Source organism: Bos grunniens, chromosome 5, assembly GCF_055505025.1.
Source record: "Bos grunniens cultivar Pamir isolate PY7600 chromosome 5, Bosgru_T2T1.0, whole genome shotgun sequence".
Taxonomy (NCBI): domain Eukaryota; kingdom Metazoa; phylum Chordata; class Mammalia; order Artiodactyla; family Bovidae; genus Bos; species Bos grunniens.
Window position 1 is genome coordinate 5,445,558 of NC_141169.1, and position 18,049 is coordinate 5,463,606.

An 18,049-nucleotide genomic window follows, 5' to 3' on the forward strand; every position below is an offset into this window, starting at 1 on the left:
ACGATTATCTTGTCAAAATGGTGGCAGGGACTGAGTGACATGGCTACAAACTGAGGAACACCGAACTGCCAGCAGACCTTTCCCTCAAAGCCCCAGAAGAAACAAAGTCTGCTGAGACCAGGATTTCAGACTTTTAGCCTGCAGAGCCATAAGAGAATAAATTCTGTTGTTTCAAGTCATCCAGTTTGTGGTAGTTAGCTACAACAGCTCAGGGAAACTAATACAGCCAGTTAAATGCTACAATACTATAGCTACAAAGTGATACAGAAAGTCAAAGGAGAAAACAAACTGCTTTTGAAAGAGTTTAGAAGGTGCCAAGCAAGACTTGATAATTTTACAAACTATTGAAAGATGATGGAATCAACATGTAAAATCGAGGAGGGGAGAGTGCAGGCTGTGAGAACAGTGTACAAAAACACAGGACATTGTGCACACATCTCTTATACTCAGGAATGGCAAAGCATGCTGTCTGAGCAGTAGAGCTGTGGGAGCTGTTATTGCATTTGTAGATGATGGGCAGATTCTGGGAAGCCAGGCTAAGAAAAATATGTTTTAATATATAGCCACTAGAAAAGGATAACAAGTTTATAAGCAAGAAAATGGCATGGTACAGTAATGCTTTAGAAGGAGCTACTCTGCCTTGGATCTGAACTCACCACATTCTTCCCAGTTTAATTCCTTTGGTGCCTCTTCCCATTTTTGTGTTTCTTCCTCACTACCTTTGCTCCTTCCTGGACTTTATCTAGAGGAAGTATTTACTTAAAACAAGTTTCCAAAGAGCCACAGAATCTCACTGGTACTTTTCAATCCCTAGTTAAATTTAAGCTTCTAGCTTTGGAATCTATATGAACTACTATATTGAATGAGTCAGTTACATTTCACAAAAATTATGCAAAAATTGATATTATTTTTTTGGGCATGAAACCAAAATAATATATAGCAAGACAAAGCTAACATTTATTTTAGAGAGGACTTATTCCTCACTATCTTTTATGGTGGTGAATTACGGCAACCAAAAATTTTAAGGGGCGTACCCTGCATCTAATTTCACAACAATAAAATCTATGAAATAGCTATTAATAACTGAGTAATTGGTACTGAAATATAAAAGAAAAATTACAAAACATAATACAAAATACTACAGTGTTAAATCCATAAAAGAATAACTACTGATTTCTCAAATCATATAACCACTGACTCTTGAATTAGAAAAAAGTCATAAAAGTTGTCTTGTCCCATTGGGCAAACAGAAGCTAGGGAGACATTCTTGACTTCTCTCTCTGCCTTACTCAAATGGCACCTAATTAATCAACAGTTCCACTTTAGTTGTCTTCATTTCACTTCATCACTCCGGCCACTGTTTTAAGTGAGATCACCGGTATCTCTTGGGCTGGTGGCTCAGATGGTAAGAGACCTGGGTTCAATCCCTGGGTCAGTAAGATGCCCAGGAGGATGAAATGGTAAGTATCTTTTCCAGTATTCTTGCATGGAGAATCCCATGGACAGAGGAGCCTGGCGGGCTATAGTCCACGGGGTCGCAAAGAGTCAGACACAACTGAGTAACTAACACTTTCACTTTTTAGTATCTCACACCTGGATTAGCACACTCACATGCTAAACTATAGCTCTTGTGACAAACTTGCACTCATTTTCCCCAGCCCAATCCTGTCTTCAAGTATAAATATTTCAGAATAATAGTCCTAATTACAAAGATGCATGCCATTGCTCTGCTGAAAATCCTTCCAAAGGTCTCCAGTCCCAGAGAAAGACCAGACCTTCTAAACAGAGCTTGCCAAGGCTTTCGATCCAACCTCAACTCGTTTCTGGAAACACCTCCACATCCCCTACACAAGGTGGGGGCTGTCCTGAATTATTTACAGCGTCTTGCACAGGCCTTGCCTTCTTTCCCTCTTAGGATTTTATTTCAACTCTTCTCTTTAAAAACTCTGGCTATCTCCTCTTCAGCCTCTGGTACCAAGACAGGTATATTTCTTCCAGGAAGTTTTTTCCCACCCTTGGCAACCTTCTGCCGGAGCTCTCCTGACATTGCACTTTCATTTCTTTTCTGCTGTTCTCCTCCAGGACACTACAGCTGCTTAAAGGCAGGGAATAAACCATTATCTTACAACTTGTAAAATGTTTGGTATAGGATATACATATGTTAGATATTGTTCTAACTACTATGTATTCATGTGGAATAGAATTATTCCTATAATTTCCCAGATAGCTATCCAATGTTCATACATTGGAAAAAACCTCAGCAATAGACAACTTACTTTTTTATGAACAATCTAAATGCTAGAATGTTCCCTTAAGGTACTCTATGTAACTACCCAATCCCTCTCAAATAACCAGCGCTTGGCATAAGGAATAGTGACGATTGTGATGATGATGGTAACAGTAATAATGATACAGCTAAAATTGAGAGAACTAGACACCATGCTGGCTTCTGAACATGAATATGCACAATCCACCCTCATAACAATTCTTTGAGTCAGATACAATTATTATCTTCCCAGTCCAGATGAAAAGAGGGAGGCTTAAAGAAGCGACAGTGTGAAAGTGATACAGCAGGCAAGTGGTAAGTCAGGACTCAGACTCAGTGAACTGAGTGCAGTCCTTCACATTAACTCACTCCTGTCTCAAAACCAACTGTCAGCTAGTATTTTAACTCTTTTCCCTGAAAAAGAGATGTAGTAAAAATGATATCAAGAAGAAGAAGACAGATTGAAAAATAAAAATCTAGTTAAAAATCTTTATTTTAAATTAGTTTCCGAATTCATCTGTCTATGGAACTCTTTTGAGGGCAACACCTGTTAACATTCTGGAGAAAACATACTTTGGGAAATATTGGTTCAAGCATGATTATTACCCTATTTCAATGTTAAACTGTATTTGCTTTGGCAGCAGTCACATCACAGTACTAACATGAACTGGGTCAGTGGCCAACTACAATGCCAAAGATGTTCATCTTATCTGAATCCTATCCAAATCCTACTGGAGTGAGACCTGGGAAGTCGAAAATCTAGCCATCATCTCAGGTTATTCCTAGGCACATCTAAGTTTTAGAACCACTATCTAAGTGGTTAGGACCACTATTTTCAAATACACTGAGATAACATTCCTACCCAGAGGCCCTCTCTTCCTTTCAAGCCTGTTCTCCTGCATTCTGGTCCTTTTATTACCCCTTATGACATGGCACAGCATTCTATGTCAAGCCTCCATGTTTGCACACTACTCTGTTGACCTAATCCTTGACTGCTGGAAAACACATCTCTTGCATGTTAACTATTCAAATCTCATCTCTTCTTTATAGGACAGTGGGATCTGTGTGTCCACAGTATGCCAATATCGCTGCTATAGTTTTAATGCATTATACTGTAACCATGGGCAGACAGTTGTTCTTTTCCAATAGAATACAAGTGTCTTGAAGGTAAATGACAAATTTTAACCCTTACATTCTCTGTACTAACCTAGTTTGGGCCAATAGTTAAAACCCAAGAACTGTCAGCAGAGAGATTCAAAAGCATTTGACAGCTTTCATCTTTGAGGCTTGGTTCTCCTCCAGTTGGTTTAATTGAGAGAAATGTACTAATACCTAGCACATTATTTCAACCAAGAAATGCCATCAGTCCTGAATATCCATTGGAAGGACTGATGCTGAAGTTGAAGCTCCAATACTTTGGCCTCCTGATGTGAAGAACTGACTCATGGATGGCATCACTGACTCAACAGACATGAGTCTGAGTAAGCTCCGGGAGTTGATGATGGACAGGGAAGCCTGGCATGCTGCAGTCCATGGGGTCACAAAGAGTCGAACACGACTGAGTGACTGAACTGAAGCAATGCAGCAAGCCAAGGCAGAGGAAACACAAAAGGTTGCAAACAAAGAAACTCAGCACTGAAGCAGTCAAGTACTCAAAACTAAAGACACAGAAATTTGAGATGAATTAAATCAATGATTAATACATAAACAGAAAAATGAATAGGTATTGAAAACAATCACTGAATTTTAAAAAATTAAAGAATGGATAGTATGCACATATTACAACTAAAAACTAAGCAGTGGATTCGTATAAGAAAGTGGAACAATTAAAGAATCCTGTTTTTGAATTGAGACTAATCTATTTTGAATGTCATTGAAGCCTATCAGTGCATTAAAATACATTTGATTTCATTGCTTGGCATGAATTTTATATCTCTAACATTGTACTCTAAATATCAAAGCACCGTGAACACCATTTTGAACCTGGGAATTAAGTATAAGTTCACAAATGCCTCTCCATCACGATACAAATATGATGGTTGTTCAACTTTGATGCACCACTAATCATTTTATGTAACCCTGATAGCTCACTCAGGCCTGATAGTAAAGTTGTAGCTTTAAAAAAAAGGCTACTTGGTCCTTTAGAATCTCTTGGCACAAAAAAGGGCTAGCTAAACCTCTGTTCTGTCCATTTCCTACTCAATTTATATATGAAAGATGGGTCTCACTAAGAATATTATGAAAAATTTTCATAATCACCCTCTCACTGTTCACCTCAAGAGGGAAGCAGGACAACTGAAACAATAAATCAACTTGTAATGATGTCTTGTTCTACTTTCCTAAATATCAATTTTATCCAAATTAATATAGTAAGGAAGCTTCCTTTTGCCACTGTTTCCAATGCCATTACTTTGTCATTGTTTCCAATACAGTTATTATATAATATTCACTTTAAGCAAGTGGCATTTTATCCTCAATCAATAAATACAGAAATAAGCAACCCCATATCTGAACTTATGCAGCAAAATTTACAAACAAGACACAAAATTTACAGAAATTGTGAATAATCCTTGGCCCTTTCACTGAACCTAATCAGACAAACTGCTCTAGGAATAACTGCAAAATGAAAGTGATACTTGCTCAGTCGTGTCTGACTCTGCAATCCCATGGATTATAGCCCACCAGGCTCCTTATATTCATCCAAATAGATTTTACATCAACATGTTGCCTTAAGTTTAGAATTAATAGTATCATTTGGATATCTTGACAATATTATTTAGGATCACTTTATATAAAAAAGTTTTTGCATTTTATCATTTAATGAATGACTTTAAAATTCTGGACAGTTTTGGTGTAAAGGAAGAGAACATCTGTGGCCAAAAGGTGGCATATTTTCATCACTGAGACTTTCTCCATGGAGACATCTCAAAGGAGAACATCTTCCACTGCTGAGACTAAATCACAGAACATTTGCCAGGAAGGGCTGTCTTGAATTTTGCTCCAGTTTTTAAAGACATCAACAATGTTGTCAGATGCAGAAAGAATGGCAAAGCTCTAAGTTCTGATACAAAATCCACCAGTGTCTTCAAACATAAAATTAAGACACTGAGGTGTCTGCATAGGGTTTTCTTAATACGTGAACACAGAGGAAACGTCGGGTTACACAGATGTCTCTATCATTATGAGCTTTCAGAAGAAAAGGTCAGTCAAGAAACCATAGAAATTATGGAGTACTTTTTTCCCCAATACTACCAGCAACATCTTCTGTTTGACTCCTATAAAATGCCTTCTCTCAAACACACACAAAATTATAAGGCTGCTTTACATTCCACCAATAGGGAAGGAAGCACTACCTTTGACTAACTACTAAAGAAGGTTGAAGGAAAAGTTTTTTAGTCTTGTATTTACTGACCTCACTAAAACATAAATCTCATTTTAGGTCTTAGAAACAGCTCCAACCATCTTCACTCTAATTTACGTTATCCCTGTGTATACCCAACCAAAATGTTGGGCTCCAAAATCACAGCAGGTGGTGACTGCAGCCATGAAATTAAAAGACGCTTGCTCCTTGGAAAGAAAGTGATGATCAACCTAGATAGCATATTCAAAAGCAGAGACATCACTGTAACTACAAAGATCTGTCTAGTCAAAGCTCCAGTTTTTCCAGTAGTCATGTATGGATGTGAGATCTGGTCTATAAAGAAAGCTGAGTGCCAAAGAATTGATGCTTTTGAACTGTGGTGCTGAAGAAGACCCGAGAGTCCCTTGGACTGCAAGGAGATCCAACCAGTCCATCCTAAAGAAAATCAGTCCTGGGTGTTCATTGGAAGGACTGATGCTGAAGCTGAAACTGCAATACTTTGGCCACCTGATGTGGAGAGCTGACTCATCTGAAAAGACCCTGATGCTGGGAAAGATTGAGGGCAGGAGGAGAAGGGGACAACAGAGGATGAGATGGTTGGATGGCATCACCGACTCAATGGACATGAGTTTGAGTAAGCTCTGGGTGTTGGTGATGGACAGGGAAGCCTGGAGTGCTGCAGTCCATGGGGTCGCAAAGAGTCTGACACGACTGAATGACTGAACTGAAACCCATGATCTGGTTAGTTACACGTGAGAAGAGAATGTCCTATAAAACATTAACCATCACCAATAGGTTGAACAAGGGTTGCATTTAAAAATTCCAAAGGCAATAAAGCCAAAAAAAGTAGAAAAACATATTACAAAAGACACACACACAAGGATAAAGGGATAAAATAGGAGGTAAGTGAATAAACAGGCAGATTAGTTTTGATGTTTTAAAGGCAGTAGAACAGTAAGATGTAGACCTGGTAGAGAAGGCAGCAATGGAAGGATGCATCTGGAGGGTATCTGGAAATAGAATAAGAAGATAGGGACAATTTCCCTGCTATTGTTGAACAATAGGACATTGAAGAGGACAGACCCTACCCCAACTACTTCCAATAGGCTTGCTACCTTCTGAAAACTAAAATTTGTGCAGCTGATATCAAACCCAATCCAGACTAAGCAATCAAGATGGAATGGGAGGAGTGCCGGGAGTCAGAAGGTCTAAATTCCAACCCTGCCACTGTGACTAACTACCCATGGCTATGAACAAGTCAGCTGTTTTTGTGATTTAAGGTCACTGTGTCAGGTTTCCTGACACAATGACCAGTTTCCTTCCAAGTCTCATGAACAACAGAAGTCTGCTATACATACCAGTGTCACTGAAAGATGCTGTGGTGTGGTGGGATGCATGCTCAGTTGTGTCCGACTCTTTGCGATTCCACAGACTGTAGCCTGCCAGGCTCTCTGTCCATGGGATTTCCCAGGCAAGAATACTGGAGTGGATTGCCATTTCCTCCTCCAGGGGATCTTCCCGACCCAGGGATCGAACCTGCATCTGCATTGGCAGGTGGATTCTTTACCACTGAGCCATTAGGGAGGTCACATTCAAAGATTATACACCACATAATATATAATACACGTATGCTCACACACAAATATTCTCAATCAAAACTTTAAGCCATATTCCCACAAGTCTCTTCCTTCACTTATCCATATAAACATTTTATCAATATACAGAGTATGTATCTACATTATGATAGTGAATATATCTTTTTTATGTAAATATATATAGGCTGAAATAGAAAAACTATTTTTTTCTCAAAAGAGAAATAGGACAAAAGAGACACTGATGTATAGAACAGTCTTTTGGACTCTGTGGGAGAGGGAGAGGGTGGGATGATTTGGGAGAATGGCATTGAAACATGTATAATATCATATATGAAACGAGTTGCCAGTCCAGGTTCGATGCACAATACTGGATGCTTGGGGCTGGTGCACTGGGACGACCCAGAGGGATGGTATGGGGAGGGAGGAGGGAGGAGGGTTCAGGATGGGGAACACATGGCGGATTCTTGTTGATATATGGCAAAACCAATACAATATTGTAAAGTTAAATAAAATAAAATTTTAAAAAGAAGAAATAGGGTGCACTATATAATCCATACATATTTTTCTCTTCAAATATTCACTAGTGAGTACATTAAAACACAAACTTACAAAGTGTGCTAGACAGCATACTATTCTCTATGCTTATCCTGATTGAATGAGTTATGAAAAAAGATTAGAACTGAATAATTTGACACTATTTGGTAAACACTTAAATGTGTTAGGCATATCTGTAAATCCTCAAGTGAATGACTTTCCCTTCTGTATAAGATATGGGAAGGGGAAAAGGCTGGTGTCTTTGACAAGGCACTTTTCAAATGGAAATAAAACTGAGATTACCTAATCAGTTACCCTTGTGGGTGGATGGCTATACACCTGCACTGAATCTTAGACTTAGAAAATGACAGAGCCGATCATCTTTATGGGTTTCATGACAGAGCGGACAGCAAAATGATTTCCTGAGATCAATATGTGGTTGAAAGAAAGCTGTTTTCAATGGAAACAGGAAGCTAGGAGCCAACCTGTTTCTATGGTAACCAGAGCAGCAGCTACCCAACAGCTGTAGGAAAAGAAAAGGGCAGCAAGTTAAAATTCAAAAAAAAAAAAAAAAAAAACAAGAGAAATCCATGCTAGTTTACCTTAATAGTGTGACGGTCCCTAGAGGACAATCAAAATGAGTGCAGACATGCTCTTTTCCTACCCAGGGATTTTCAGCATCACTATCCTTGTTTTTTCCTCTAAACTTCAAAATCTTGGAGCTGGAAAGAAGTTTGAATACTTATCTAATCCAGTGTGTCATCCTCATTTTTTCTTTCAAAATAAAGCCAAAGGAAATCAAGAATTAGAAAGACGAAGTAAATTCTCAAAGGTCACACAGCTAGCTGTGAAAGCAGAGTTAGTGCCTAGGACTCATGGATTCCAACTCAGGCATTTTTCCAATGCGCTTTCCATGTACTCTCTACTCTACTCTCTTCTCCTCCCAACACCTACAGTTTAGTCACTTTCTGTGAAAATATTGACTACACAGTATTAAAATTAATCACCACCCTTCAAACTATAAGCAAAAGGCAATGCTATCTTGTTATAGAAAAATCTTGACTGTTTTTCCAAAAGAAAAGCCCTTCATACTTCAAAAAGAACTGGATCAAGTTTATATAATCCACTGATGGTTACAGTTTAGATTATCTTGCCATTATATATTTCCTTAGAGAGACCTGTGTTTATACTATATCAGTCCTTTAGTGCTCTTTACTATTTCATTCAGATACACTTTTACAGTTGCCATAATAAAAAAGGGTAAATGATTCAGAATTTGAGAATAAAAATGAGATCTGAAAACTGCATTTACTTTATTTGCAGTAGTTAAAATAAATAGTAATGATACATATTTCTAAATGGAATGATCTAAATGATACATATTTCTAAATGGAAAAGGTTGACCTGCATTTTTTATAAAACTACACATTTTCTCGTTTTCAGTTGCTTTGAAAATAAGCTGCTTGACAGAGAAGAAAAATTTCTCTGACTCTCATTTAGTTTTGTCAATTCAGGTCTACACATGAACTCTTGGGAAAATATAACAGAAAGGAAAAAAAAAAAAAACCATACATAAACTGTCCAACTACTCACCTTTGGCATGATAATGCCCTAGCAACAGATTAGGTCACCTAGTCTGGGGTCAAATACACTATCAAAAATACAGTTCTACTAAAGTTACTTGCTTTTTTAAATTATGTGTTGAATGAGGCACTCTCTAATCTTATCCAATGCTCAGAATATATGAATAAAATCAAATATATCTGTGAAGTGTATAATGAGTGGCCTGGAAAAAGTCAAGGGAGACTTAGATGCTTACATAGCAAATGCAAATACACCAGACTCTTAACAGCAGACTCTTTTTAGGGGTCTGAAGTTTGGATTTGTATTGTCATGTGGTTGGCCATAACTTTTAATTGTGAGATTAAAAATATGGTTAGATAGCATCACCGACTCAAAGGAAATGAAACTGAGCAAACTCTGGAAGATAGTGAAGGACAGAGAAGCCTGGCGAGCTGCAGTCCATGGGGTCACAAAGAGTCGGACATAACTTAGTGACTGAACAAACAACAACAAACTTTTAATTAAAATAGGAAGGGATGAAGACACTCAAACACACTGTAAATAATTCAGTTGTTTTCTCTGCAAATAATTCAGTTTATAGCTATAAGCACAGCTTGTCTCATACTCTTCAATAATATTGCAAAGAGAGAGCCTATATATCACTCTGAAAACAGAAAAATCAAGGCTAAAAAAGCCTAACACTTTCATAATAAAATAAAGACTAACAGAAGCATAAAACTGTTGTTTCTTTTTTTTTTTTTTTTTGCCACACCCCACAGCTTCCAGGATCTTAGTTCCCCTGCCAGGTATTGAGCCCCAGTTTCTCCTAACCAGTGGCCCACCAGAGAATCACCAAGATCATCATTTCTAAACGCAGTATTTTCCCGAACATCTCAAGCAACACTTCCACATGAGTTTTGGTTTTTTTTTAAGGGAAACATCTTTAGTGTCTCTGGAATTTTGCTTGTTGTTATTCTGTTGTACTTTTAACTGAATAGATAATATTTTAGGAAATATTTTATTATAAATAGAGTGGTGAGCTTACTGAGGCCAAGTACTATATCTGCTCATGCACTTCTAGTATCTTATATAGTTTCTGGTCTACAATGACTGCAGAAACAATATTAATTGACTAAAATTCTAAAATTTTAATAATTAACAACAATATTTCACAAACAAGCTTTATTTGGCCATTATTTCTTTTAACTGGAGTAAGCCTCACAGAACAAGAATTAATACGTGTTCTTTCTTTAATCTTAATGTATGACTCAAATTGTCCTTACCATATTATAACTTTAAAAAATTAAATGCGACATCTAAACCTAGAAAATAGTTATTTAGAAGATCATTCCTTTCCTGTTTTGTACTTTGAGGTAGAGGAAAAAATGTCCCATAAAAAGCAAATTACATATATGCAATTCTGAATCCAATTTTAGATATTCAAATTTAAACTGTAATAGTTTTAAGGAGTATATTTTAGTAATTCTGTGGAAATAAAACCATTTAAAATGCTTTTTTCTATTTGTAAATATTATTCAATGCCATCAACAGGATAATCTCTCTTCTTTCCAGATCTCATTTTCTCCACAACAGGTTTCCATGACAACTTATATTTAAATTTTTATAAATTTCTAATATATTTTAAGAATACAATTCATAAATGTAAAATATAAACTTATTTACCAAGTTAACCTGAACAATTTAGACTGTTCAAATATGTATTTACATCATAAATTAAAAGCAACAGAGGAGGGGGAAATGCCAACCAAAACAAAAGGCAAAAATACAATGCTGTAAAATTAAATTAATTATCTAGTTCCTACCACTGTTGTTTCAGTCTGCCACTTTAGACTAAAAAAGTTAGAAGTAAAACAAATCTACTATATAATTAAGTCACTCTCCTCAATACTGGGAAAGGATAAGGACAATGATGAAACAAGTATAACAAATTGAAAACAGAATTTGCACAGTTAAAATTGTTCATCTCAAGTACATCAATAAAAGATGAACTAATGTAAAATGAAAAGTAAGAGGGTTTATAAAAGTTAAATACTTCTATTAAGAATGACATCAGTAAGACCACAGCTGAAACAAACCACTTGATAATTGATTTTATGTCTCCTAGAATCATGTCCATGAAAATATAATTTCATCTAGTGACCTCCCAATGTAATTCTATTTACCAAAGTAGTCAGATAATATTGTCAGTCAATCATCTGAACTAAAAGTGTCCATAAAAAAAATATTAAATCACATGTAAATAGAATGGGGACTTCTGAGTATTCTTTTGTAAGCAACCCCTAATAATTTGAAAAGTGATTTTTCTGAAGACAAATCCCACAAATGTTAGCCAATCTGAAAAAAAAAAAAAAAGGAAAAACATTACATATAAACTGGTCAATAAAAATTGAAAGTTAGAACAGGGTTCATTTGAAGAAAACTGGAATCCCATATTTGCACTCTAATGTTGGGTAGTGCAGCCAAAGACCTGGAAAAAAATGTGTATGTATGCATATATATATATACACACACACAGAGATAAGTCATAGATGACCTTTTAAAGTTAGAAGACTAAGGACTGTCCTATGCTGCATTAAATCTCAAGAGCAACACTGTCTGCAGAGATTTCACAAGCCAAATAGTCAGTTATAATCAGTGGTTGCGGTGGAAAGGGCCTGGGGAGGGTGTCATGAGACCTTCGGCGTAATTTTGGCTTTGCTAATAACTTGCTCTATGACCTTGGCCATCACTTAGCATCTGCAGTCTTCATTTTCCTCATCTACAAACTACAGGTTCTTCATGAGGTGACCTCAACGAAATTTTCCACGTCTCTCATTCTCAGCTGATTCTGTTTCTAATGGCTCTTTGACCTAAAACTAATCTCTAATCTATCTGTGTTCTTTTCCTCACCTAAAATGGATGCAGGTCAAATTCTTAATATTATTACAACAAAATCTTGGTAAGATTTTTAAAAAACTATTTTCAAGTTAATGGGCTACCCTTAGACCATTAATTCATAGAATCAAATTCCATAGCAGTAATAAAAACTGAACGCCTTGAAGCTTTTCCTGTGCAACCTAGCCTCCAAAAAATGCATTTTATTATCATGAATAAAGATAATAAAACATCCTGGTTTTTTATACCACATAAAATAACAAAATTATATGATGAGTCTGAAAACAAATGCAGATTATCTTTTTAGTCGCCAATTGGAAAGAGCACTATGGCACACAGCTGGAATCCAAAACAACAGAGATAATTGTCATGAGTCTCTGATTTAATTTAAATAAATAAATAAGTCTGCACTTTTTTTTTTCCCTGAATGCCAACTCTTGCTGAATTCATAGAATGGTCTTAAAAGGAAGATCTCGGAGTTGAAGTTATTAATTCTATATTCAAATATGAGAATGTGGACATGCTGGAATTTATGTGTGCACTTAAATACCAGATCCCATAAAGTAGCAATGCTTTAAATTGTCTCTTTGATAGTCTATATCAAATTGCAAACAGAATACATGCTCAGACTTCTAAAGTGGTATCAGAAGCACATCTTCTGACATGTTATCAGACAGCTGCAAAATGTCTCAGAGGCAGAGACTTCTGACATGCAGAGGATTGAGCCAAACTCAAGCTGGGAGAAATCCCATTCTGCCCAAGGAGGATCTTTCCTAGGTTCAGAAGCAAACCAGACACATGCAGTTGCAAAGATTTAACTAAATACAGTACTCCATTCTCACACAGAATTAAAAACCATTCACATACTGCATAATCTGAGGTTATTTATATTTCTTTTATTTCCTTTAAAATTAGAGAAACCATTACTAGTTACTTTTATCATCTCTTAATTTTGAAGAATTTTGAAGAATCAATCCGGTGTGTCAAAGACTAAATTTAAACTGTCACTCAAACTAGAAACTGAAAAGAAACATGAGTATGGGATCAAAATGTATAGAATAAAATTAAGTTGCCTACAATCTAAATTAGAGACTCCCACTGAACTAGGATCACCGAAGTGTCCAATCGGCATTGAACCTGTAAAAGACACAGAGCGCCAGGGGAAAGACACAGACTCCAAAATTCACTGTGCAGGTGGGCTATCCCGTCAGTTTACTGAGGCAAGCAGACTCAGCACTGCTCTCCCTTGGATGGAGACAGGCCCAAACGATACTCAGGAGGTTCTCTTTCCAAGATGAACCTGTTCATCTCCCGGCCCAGCCACAGACATATATTCCGTTTCCCTCTACTGCCCTAAGTAGGGCCACTGCTCTGCGTGAGTCAGGCGTGTCAGACCTCACTGGAAAGATCAAACCGTGATGATCGGGAGGCCTGGAGGACCCTCGGAACTCAAGAAAAGGTTGGAATAAAAGAGAAACAGAAATTCCACATCATGAAGCGTGGGTAGCGATTTCAGAACGAGGTTCCAACAGACTTGCCCAGAGCAGTGGACATTTGCCCTGCTGGTCCCACCTGGGGAAGTAAATCTCGGTTTGAGTTGAGGAGAGGAGGGGGAAGCGGAGGGGAACCGGGCGGGTAGAAAGAGGACGAGGGAGGGGGGCCCTGAGTTTGCCCTGAGCGATGGGCCCCCAGCCTACCGATACGGGACACCCCGGCCCGCTCCCCGCAGCCCTCTGCTGAGAGAGCAGGACATCTCGGAAGGGATGGGGAGAAGCTGGAGCAGTACGGAAGGGGGCGCCTCTGGCCTTACCCGGGCGGCTCTGGACGAGTAGGGGTCCTCGAAGAGAGCCCACATGCGGGGCTGCAGCCTCCTCCAGCGGCCGGACTTGCCGTCTGGGCCCCCCAGGCCCGCGGCGTCCTCGATGCCCAGCCTCTTGGCCGCCAGGTCCTCGTCGTCGCCGGGGTCGCCGCCGAGGAGGTCGGGGGCCTCGAAGATGTCGAGCGCCTCCTCGGCGTCGCGGTGCTGCCGGTAGGTCATCCAGCAGCAGGGCTCCACGTCGGTCTCGTCGATGCCCCAGAAGGCCAGCTCCTCCTCGAAGAGCGGCCCGCACACGTCGGCCGGGCAGTGCAGCTTGCCGGTGCGGTAGTAGTTGAGCACGTAGGCAAAGACGCCCGGGTGCCGGTCGAAGAAGAACTCGCGGCCGCCCCCGGCGGGGTGGTCGCCGCCGCGGGCGCTGCAATTGCGCGCGCCGCCCTCCAGGCAGCCGCCCGGCCCGGGGGACCGCGGGGGCGGCCGCGGCGGCGGCGAGCGCGCAGGGGGCGGCGGCTGCAGCGGGTCGCCCTGGGTTTCGGAGGCGGCGAGCAGGGCCAGGCGCGTCCCGGGCAGGGTCTTGAGGGTGCTGCGGTAGGTTTCGTGCCGGGTGCCCCCGACATTGAGGATCACCCTCTCGTTGCTCTCGATCTTGCCCATCTCTGTGCCTCAGACATGACTGGGGGGAGGCGAATACAGCGCCAAGTTAAACAGCGCGGCTGGCGGAGCCGCGCTGTGACCCCCGCCCCCACTCCCAGCCCCAGCGCCCCAGGATGCAGCGTGGACGGGGAGGTGAGGCGCCAAGGAGCCTCCCTGGAGAAGCCCGACGCCCAGCCCTGTCCCCGCCTCACGCAGCACTGAGCCTTCCCCAGGTTTCTAGAGAACTGAGGAGATAGCAGTCCCCATCTTCCTCGACCTCTCACGACCCCTCTCCCCCAGCCTCTCACCTTTCTCCCTCAGCTCTGCCTCCTGCAGCTTCTCACCCCTCACCTTCTCTCGAGTTGAACCCGTTTCCAGTCCCTACACCTCCCCCGCGCTCTCCCCAGTCCCCTCATTTTCCCCTCCGAGATCCTCCCGCGTTTTCTTCCTCCGCCCCATCCTCTCCCCAAGCCCGCTCCCTTTCCTCCCTCACACTGAGACCCGCTTCCCCCCTACCCTCTCCGGGAGGCAGTTCCCTTAGGCAAGGAGTTCTCTGTGCCCAGGCAACTTGACAGTGCTGGGTGGAGAGACCCCCGGACTGCGCGGCGAGCCCCCCCTCAAACGCGTACCCTCGGTGAACTCTGGACGGCCCGCCGCTCCCAGGCTCCCGGGGAATGCCCTCTGCACGACCTGTTCTCGGTTCACCTCTCCCCTCCCTCCCGGGCCAGGCAAATAGACCCAACGCAGAAGTCGGAGCAAAAACAAACGTCCCTGCTAGTGCCTTTCACCAAGGAGACCTCTGCCTAATTTCCTGATCCAGTTTTCTTTTCACATGATTGCTGTGAAAATTATTACTTGGGAAAGGAAACGACTAACTAGAATCCATTTTGGAGAGAAGTGATCCATGCATCCCACCCCATCCCCCTTTCCCAAGAGAAACAAACGCCTCTCCGGTGGAGAGTCGGGGGCTGCTTCCCAGGAGGCGCGAGTGGGGCGGGTCCCCGAGGGAAAGCTGCTGGAGGCACGCCCCCTGGACCCCGGAGTTGGGAGTCCTGGTGACGGTGTCCCCGTTTCCGACCTCCCAGCCACCTCTCCCCGGGGCTTCGGCTCTCCAGTCCAGGAGCGGAACGGAGCGGGGATGCCTGCCTCGCGGGCTCTCGCACGTCCTTCCCGGCAAACCCGCCCCTCGCCTTCCCACCCCTAGTTACCTTAAGGAGACCGAGAGGAAAGTGCTGCTGCTCCGGCGTCCGAGCGGACGAGGGGCTTGGGGCAGCCCGACTGAGTCCCGACGCCCAGCCCAGCCGCCCGGCGCCAACGAGAAACTACTTGTTGGCGTTTTCCCGGTGCAGGTGGTTGGGCCGCTGCCCCGGGTACCGGGCTCGCACAGACAGCGCCCGCCGGCCGCCCGCGCCGCCCGCCCTCATTCCGCGAGCGGCGGGCGCGCCCCGCGCCGACCTCGGCGCCGAGAGGCAGCATCGCGCGGGGCTGGGCGGACCATGGAGCTCGGGGCGGGCCCCGCCGGCGCGCCGCGACCCCGCCGGCAGCGGCCGCCGAGCGGCCCACCCGAGTCTGGGGGGCTCATCCGCCCGCAGGAGAGCCCACCCGACCTACGCGGGCCGCAGGTCTCCTTCCGCCCCGCAGGCGGCCGCTGCCGGAGCCGCCCCTCCGCGCCGCTCGCCGCCGGCCTCTGCGCCCGAGCCCCGAGCTCGCGGAGCGGCGGGTGGGCGGCGGGTGGGTCTGGGGAAGCGCTGCTGTACCAACCAGGTTCAGCTCCTTTCCTTCAGGGAGACTCTGTCCCCGCCCTCTCTGGAGCGGCTGTCTGCCTTATTTACACCCCACTCTCCACACCCTTTCTCTTCCCGCTACCCCACCCCTCCCAACAAGTGAGAGCGAAAATCTGAGACCAAGTGTGTTTTTTTATGTTTGTTTTTGTTTTTTTTCTTAATGGCAGCTGAAGGGAGCAAGCTCTACTTACAGGTGACAAGTGAGTCCGGTCCCTTGCGTCTTAACCATGGCTATGGCTTGCTCTTTTCAGTGAAATGTAGGTCTCCAGTCAGCACATCATGGTTATATAAAACAAAACAAGTTTTAAAAGTTTATTCCAGGAACATAAGGCTCTAGCAAGTGAAAATTCAGGTTTATCAGAAGCTTAAAAAGACAAACTACAGATATCCAAGTACCAAAGCAGTGATCTCATTAGCCGGTTTCTCCCTTTCTAAAAATTTTATTGGGCCCTGTATTAGTTTGCTAGGGCTGTCAATAATAGAGTACCACGAACTGGATTGTTTAAGCAGCAGAAATTTATTATCCCCCAATTCTGGAAACTCAAAGCTCCAAATGAAGGTGTTGTCAGGGTTGGTTTCTTCTGAGGGCTGTGAGGAATGGATCTCTCCCAAGCCTTTCTCCTTGGTTTATAGATGGCTGTCTTCTCCCTTTGTCTGTACCTCATTTTCCCTTTATGCACGCCTGTCTCTGAACAAATTTCTCCTTTAAACACTAGTCATACTGGATTAGGGCCCACTTTCATGATTTCATTTTAACTTAATTACATCTGTAAAGACCCTAACCCCAAAGAAAGGGGCACTCTGAGGTACTGGAGGCTAGGAGTCCCACATCTCTTTTTTGGGGCCGTGATGATTTGGGGGAGGTTTGAGGGGAAGCCTGAGACACAGTTCAACCCATATTAGATCTTACCACCAAATAGAGGGTGTGTTTCTGTGACTGTGCCTATATTTCTAGAAAGAAAAGGATGGAGAAGAGCGATCATGGTCCATGGAGGTAGTTTGATAGGCTTGAAGTCCGTGGAGTAGGTGAGACACCAGGTTGTATGTAGAAGGAAGTGCCTGAAAAACAGATACTAACATAGACACTATGGAAAGAGCAAGAGTTGTGAGTTACTAATGGAAACGTTTTAGCAATATACAAGACTACAAGATAGGCAATTAACTATAAACAATTCACTAAAGAAAATTCCTACCTGTTATGACTGTAAATACCTAAACAAAGTGAAGAAAGATCTTTGGAAGGGCACTGATGTCCAGGAAACTAATGCCAGAAAATATGGTAAGTATACATTTGTAAGAAATTTACTAACAGTATGACAGTAAATGTGTAATAATAACCTACCTAGCCTTGTGAAAGTATAAATTTGTTTTACTAACATGTAAAGAAATGTAACACTTAAATACTGAGGTAATAATTCTAGTTACAAAGTCATGGAGCCATTTCCTAAAAGAACAGTAATAGTATATTCAGTTGTCAGAAATTTACAAAGAAAAATTATATTCAAATTCTAATATGCATTCTCGTATTGTCTAGATAGTTCCTTATATAGCTTTAGTGTAAGTTCAATAGGGAGAAAAAGGCATATGGTTTGCTTTAAAATA

At 42.0% G+C, this 18,049-nt stretch overlaps 1 protein-coding gene across 7 annotated transcripts in view; it reads right to left on the reverse strand.

Moving 5' to 3' along the window:
- The window catches only part of KCNC2 (potassium voltage-gated channel subfamily C member 2), a 244,250-nt gene extending 227,784 nt beyond the window's left edge, over positions 1-16,466 (reverse strand). For 5 of the 7 annotated variants that reach the window (XM_086398698.1, XM_086398694.1, XM_086398692.1 and 2 more), the window contains exons 1-2: positions 15,872-16,052; positions 14,025-14,703 (exon numbers count right to left, since the gene is read on the reverse strand). In XM_086398698.1, the coding sequence (XP_086254824.1) occupies positions 14,025-14,684 (660 nt within the window). In that variant the 5' untranslated portion in view covers positions 14,685-14,703; positions 15,872-16,052. Of the gene's footprint in view, positions 1-10,063; positions 11,675-14,024; positions 14,704-15,871 lie in introns of those variants that run through there. The other 2 variants (XM_086398699.1, XM_086398695.1) reach the window with 2 other exon arrangements.
- Positions 16,467-18,049: the final 1,583 nt, after the last annotated feature.